The sequence below is a fragment of the Hipposideros armiger genome, unplaced genomic scaffold, assembly GCF_001890085.2.
Source record: "Hipposideros armiger isolate ML-2016 unplaced genomic scaffold, ASM189008v1 scaffold_457, whole genome shotgun sequence".
Lineage (NCBI taxonomy): Eukaryota > Metazoa > Chordata > Mammalia > Chiroptera > Hipposideridae > Hipposideros > Hipposideros armiger.
In genome coordinates, this window is record NW_017731807.1 from 896,311 (window position 1) to 902,845 (window position 6,535).

General features: G+C 44.6%; 1 protein-coding gene across 1 annotated transcript in view; it reads left to right on the forward strand.

The window, feature by feature from the left end:
• Positions 1 to 6,535, forward strand: part of MYH10 (myosin heavy chain 10) — a 157,689-nt gene that overhangs the window by 108,277 nt on the left and 42,877 nt on the right. The window contains exons 18-19 of the mRNA XM_019665906.1: positions 2,422 to 2,615; positions 2,712 to 2,833. Of these exons, the coding sequence (XP_019521451.1) occupies positions 2,422 to 2,615; positions 2,712 to 2,833 (316 nt within the window). The remainder of the gene's footprint in view (positions 1 to 2,421; positions 2,616 to 2,711; positions 2,834 to 6,535) is intronic.

Consider the following 6,535-nt stretch of genomic DNA (forward strand, 5'->3'; position numbering starts at 1 on the left):
GTTTACTTCATTTATTCACTAACATATATGTATCAAGCCTGTTACATGCCAGGCATCATGCTAGGTGTGAGGGTTGCATGTTGAGTAAAAGCAGATATGACAGGCACTTAACAAGAATTTGTGGAAGGCAGAGATGCCTTTGAGACTTCTAGGTGGAGAGGAGAATGAATATAGGTGTTAGTGACTGGTGCTGGATGGTCAAGGATAGCTAGTTAAGGTCACACATGAGATCACCCAGGATGAGGCTATGGCTTGAGAAAAAGCCAAAGGTCAAATAATGTATGCCTGCACTTGTATCTTGCCTTATTCCAGCAATAGAAAGATTTCAGGTGAGTTGAGTTTGGATCTCTAATGAGGGCCATGGTGTGCAGGAAAAGCAGAAGAGAAGTCATCAAGGAGGCTGGAGAGGTAGAGAGGTAGATGGGGTTCATAAAAGAAGCCAGGAGTGGAGAGGTTTTAGAATGCTGCTGTGATGTCAGCAGGTAAATGTACCAGGGTCAAGTAAAATAAACACTGGATGGAGTCTGCTGTTAGCAATTGACTGTGGCTGCCTGAGTAATATCAGGCAGGGGGAGGAGGGCGGGCCAGAAGCCAGTTAGCTGCACAGTGGGAAACTGGTGGGAAAGGATGAGGAGTGGAAAGTGTGTGAACTAGACGGGCCAGCCGAGTGGCTCAGTTGGTTAAGAGCTTGCTTAAGAGCACGGGCTCTGAGCAACAGTGTCGCTGGTTCGATTCCCACATGGACCAGTGAGCTGCACCCCACCCGAGCTGAGCTGCCAACAGGGGGCAGGATGGCTCAGCTGGTGAGAGCAAGTGCTCCTAATGACAAGATTGCCTGTTCAATGGTGGGCTATGCCCACCTGCGGCTGGGACTGAACTCCTCACCTTGAGCTGAGCTGCAGCCCGGATGGCTCAGCGGATAGAGCGAGTGCTCTTCACAGCAGGGTTGCCAGTGTGACTCCCGCATGGAAGGAAGGAAGGGAGGAAAAAAAGGAGGGAGGGAGGGAGGAAGAAAGGAGAGAAAGTGTGTGAACTACTGTAGAAAGAAGCTGGGCTCTGAGGAGACAGAGAAGGAAATGAATACAAGGTCAAGGGAAGTTCATTGTCTCATGGCTCATGCAGGGGTGGGGTTTGGTACTGTTTTCTGCTGGAGTGAGTGAAGAGGGACGGGTTGAAGGCCCAGGAGAGAAAGGTTGTCTCTGAGGTGGATGGTAGAGAGACTCCAGAGCACAAGCAAAGCAGAAAGAGTAGCTTTGACTTAAACCCCTTGAGTCTGGTGCCTTCACTTAGGAGAAATTGTAATATAGTGTGCATACACAGACCTGGTAATTAATCCGATTTTATCCTCCCCTCTCCCAACTTCGATTTAAGACCTGCAGAACTTGGACAGTTACCTTACCTCCTGGGTCATGGTTTCCTCTTCTGTAAAAACCTCATTGGAAATGGAGACTTGAATGAGATCTTGCTCATCAAGCACTTCACACAGTGCCAGCCCCCACATGCTTTCTGTCCTGGGGAAGAAATGAAAGAAACAAAAGGTGGCTGTTAGGATTGAAAAGGGCATTAGTAGGGGTAGTTCGATTGATATTTTGATTGCTTTTTAAACTTTTCATTAATGTGTTTCGTTCATTTAACGATATTTTTAAACGAGAGCATGTTATACACCAAATGTTTTGCAAGTGGCTGGTGCACTATGTCAGACTTCTGTTTATAATCCGTCATTAGAAGTGTTAGGTCTGTGTGAATAATGTAAAATGTCAGCTGCTTTAATAAGAGCGGAGCATCTGAGAAGTTTCACCATCGTTAAACCTAGCTTGGGCACTGCTTTTTAGGAGGCTCCTTCCTATTTTGTGTTCTTGCCCTTTAATAACTGTTACCCATGCTTTGAGGAGAGAGCTGAAGTTCACTCATTCCTAAAAATCTGAACTAATGTAACCTCACCTTCCTGCAGCGTGAATGACTTTTTTCACTGAAATTCTCTAATGCCTAATAAGAGAGGACCCTGGTCCCTAATCCCTGAGCATACTCATGTACTGGATTTGCTTTGTACAGTCGCATATTTTTATAAGCCATTTCCCATGTTGAGACTTGTCCCAGGATCAGTTTGTGTATCAATAATGCCAATAATTGTATACGTAACAGGCAAAATGTTATCAGACACAGTGACTTCCTGAAAGTAGCAGTGGAGGCATCTGCTGGTGCTGGTATGTGGTAAAGCACTACAATATCCTGCCATAGAAGTGTGTGGCTGTTAGTTCCACGGCTTGTGCAGTGTCTAAATATGCTGACTGCCTTACCTATACGGCATCTCTTATCATTTGTTCCACAAAGCTTGTGCTGCTGCACTTTCACTGTGTCTTTCCTGTCCCTGCTGAAGAGTTAGGCTTGGCTTATTTTCCTTTTCCTTTTTATTTTCACCAGTGGATCGCATTGTGGGCCTGGATCAAGTTACTGGTATGACTGAGACAGCTTTTGGCTCCGCCTATAAAACCAAGAAGGGCATGTTTCGCACCGTCGGACAGCTCTACAAAGAGTCTCTCACCAAGCTGATGGCTACCCTCCGCAACACCAACCCCAACTTTGTTCGCTGCATCATTCCAAATCACGAGAAGCGCGTATGTGTTAAGCAAAACGTATGCTGGTACTTAAAACTGATCTCGGTCAGGGTATACAGGTGAACGTATAAAACTCTCCTTCCTTTGCTTGATTAGGCTGGAAAACTGGATCCACATCTAGTGCTGGACCAGCTTCGCTGCAATGGTGTCCTGGAGGGGATCAGAATTTGTCGCCAGGGGTTCCCCAACCGCATAGTTTTCCAGGAATTCAGACAGAGGTACTGCTGACTTTTACCTTTTTTTCATGTGTACCAAAGCTTATCTTACTATGCATCAAAACGGTGTGAGATAATGAAAATTTTCTCCTGTTCCCTGGATAGTTTCAGTTTTCTTTTCATATAGGAAAGCGATAATCATTATTACCTTTATGATTGGTCAAGAGTATTGAGTGCCTACTTTAGAGAGGGGTAAGGTGCTTGTAACTGCTGTAGGTGCTTCAAAGACTGTTCTGTCTTCAGAGCCCTGAAGTCCATTGTGCGATAAATATTTAAAGCCGAGGACTTAGTTACCTCATTCAGACAGTTGTATCTGGGATTTAATTATTTTTTTAGTTGATTTTCAAGAATACAGTCATGTGCCGCATAACATTTCAACAATGGACTGCATGTATGATGGTGGTCCCAAGGACTAGAATGGAGCTGAAAAACTCCTATCAACTAGTGAGCTCATAGCCATTGTAAGGTTATGGCAGAACGCATTACATTCATGTTTGTGGTGATGCTGGGGTAAACAAACCTACTGCACTGCCAGTCATACCAAAGTACAGCACATGCAATTATGTACAGGATATAATACTTATAATGATAATAAATGATTATGTTATTGGTTTATATATGTTCACGACACTATACTTTTTATCATTGTTTTAGAGTGTATTCTTTCTACTCAAAAAAAAGAAGTTTGCTGTTAAGCAGTATGCCGTGTTATGCCAGTAGCAGCCCCATACATCTTGTGTTTACTGTGTCTCTTGAGTGCGTCATTTCTCTGTGCTTGATTTAATCTCGTGTTATTTTGTACAGTGACATACGCTGTACAGGTTTGTAGCCTCGGAGCAATAGGCTATACAATATAACCCAGGTGTGTAGTATGCTATACCACCTAGGTTTGTGCACCCTAGGATGTTCACACAACAACAACATCGCCTGATGACACATTTCTCAGAACGTGTCCCCATCATTAAGTGGTGCGTAACTGTATATGAGTAATGTATGTTCCATTTGGGAAAATTTGAAAATACAGGACTGTCTCTTGAAAACATTTTAGAATATTTATTTCCATCTTTCATTGATTATATCTGTGTATATGTGTTTATGTGCGAATGTATGTATTTTTTTCATACATAGTGTATATGTGCACGAGCATATAAGCATGTGCGCTTATAGTCCTTTTACTAATACAGAGTAGGGAATAGGATAGATTAGAAAAGAAGGATTAAGACAAGACAAAAGAAATGAATGCAATAGNCAAGCCATTCTTTGCCCTGAAACCATGTGTTATGAGACCCTTGGAGGTTTCAGGAGGGATTTTAGGTCTTAGAAGGAACAGTGCCGCTCTTTTCAAGAAGCTGCAAGAATCTTATCTTTGCATTTTTCTCCCTTTCTTTGATTCCTGTTCTAGCCATTTTTAACAAGAAACTATTTTTGTAAAATAGAGGTTTTTGTAGGTCTTGATTTTTGAGTGAAATCCTGTATTATTAGCGTGGCCCAAATCATTTACTGAAGTTCCCAAAGTATCTCTCTTTTACCTACAAGATAATTTTGCTCATTGGTGGAAGCTAACCCTGAGCTTAAATTTTTGAATTAAAATCAGAAAGAGCTGAAAGTCCAAAGCATGCTGAATATTTAGCTTTGGATCACCCTTCTTAACAATAAATTTGAAGATCAGGTTCATTATGATTATATCTTTTGTTTATTATTGTAAAAAGCAGCCCCTGCCCGGGGCTGCACTGTTACACCACCATCACCTTGTGTGGCAGAGCTGCGCTTGAGGCCAGAGCACCCCAAACCAATGCACTGAGTCCCCACAGAGGAAACACTGCGCACCTCCCCTTTTGTTGGGGGGGGGTACCTTGTTCTTGGGGGCAATTTTGTGTTCAATCAGCAGAGATATTTATTAAATAGCTACCATGTGCCAGGCCCCATGCTCAGTCCAGCATTGGGTGGTGGGGGAAGGCAGAAGACATCATCTGAGCTGGTGGGCAGGGGGGTGCGGAGACACGGGTAATGGCTCTCAGAGCCCTGCGTGTGTTAGACGCTGGACAGACGTCCCCAGGGTAGTTCAGTCCATCAAGAAGATACACAGAATACAGTGATGTTGTCCCAGGGATCTGGTGACGATTTGCAGCCTCGAAGAGGGAGTAGCATTTAGTCTAGAGACAGGGTGGAAACTGGAACCTAAGAAGAGGTAATTAGGGAAAGAATGGAAATTTTAAAGCCATTAAGCATGTGCCAGGATGGCTAGGAGGAGGGGTCGGTATTCCAGGCAGAGAGAAAAGTATGGAAACTTGAGGTCCTTGTGTCTATGAGAAAATGCACCTGATTTGTACGATTGGAGCTTAGGCATATGTGGAAACATGGCAAGGGAGGTACCTTTGTGAAGCTCTTGAATGTTTTCCAGGCACATCATGATTCTGTGAGTTGGGTCACATTAGCTCCGTTTCACGGAGGAAGACACTGAGGCTTGGAGAAGTTGGGTAACTTGACGCCAGATCACACAGCTCACGAGTGGTGGGTGTGTCTGACTAAATTGTGAGTCTTTAGTACTGGGCTCAGTTATTTGGACCATATCCTACAACTGTAGGAGAAATTAAAGGATTTTAAGTATAGGAATAAATAACTTTAGTTTCATCTTTTAGAAATACCTGTTAATCATTACGCTGGGACCAAAGGCATAAATGGAAAGAACAGTGTGGCGTCAGGGGGAGAGGACGAAATGGAAGAGTGAGGCTGGAGGAAGGAACCAGTTAGGAGGTTATTGCAGAATCCAGGTGAGAAGTTAAAGCCCAAAGTAGGGCAGTGGAGAGGAGGGGATGGATCGAAGACATTTGGAAGTTTGGCTTGACCAGTTTTGGTGAGCAGCTGGATGTGAGGGAGGAATGGAGTCTGACTCCTGGCTTCTGGCTTGAGTAACGGTGGTCACATCTGCTCAGGAGATACGGGAGGAGGAACAGGACGGAGTGTAGGGGTAGTGAGTGTGCTCCAGTTTAGGATATTGACCTTCTGTCCCTCCTACTTCTGTTCATTTCTCATCTTCCTTATCTGTCTCTTCCTCATCTCTCCAGATCCTTGGGGCTTGGTCCCAGGCCCTCAATCTCTTCGTTTACCTGTTAGGTGGCCCATCTAGTCCCATGACTATAAACACTGTCTGTAAGTCGACAGCCCCCAAATGTACCTTCCTAGTTCAGACCTCTCTTAGCAGCAAACTGGACCGTTCAGCACTCCACTTGACATCTCATCTCCACCTCAATGTCTCACAGGCACCCCACTTACACAGAGCGTGGAACCCATCTTCCCACCCACATAACCCACTTCTCTCCCCTCTTCCCAGTGGCACCACAAGCCTCTCAGTTGCTCAGGCCAAGATCCTAGGAGTTACTCTTGACATGTCCCTCTGCCTGATTTTTCATATCAAGTTAATCATTAAAGCAAGTCAGTTCTCCTCCAAAATACGTCTTGAATTTTCCTTCTCTGTCCTTCTCCTCTGTAATCGCACTAGTTCCAGCTACTGTTATCTTAGAGCCTGGACTACTCCAGAGGCCACCTACCTGCTATCCCTGACCACCTCTGTGGTCTGTCCTATAGACAGCAGTCAGTGTGACTGTCCCTACTCACAGTGCTCCATCGCACTAGCTTCCTCCACTTCTTCCTGCCCATGGCCCTTCACACATGCTGTTCCCACCGTCTAGAACATTCTCCTCTCTA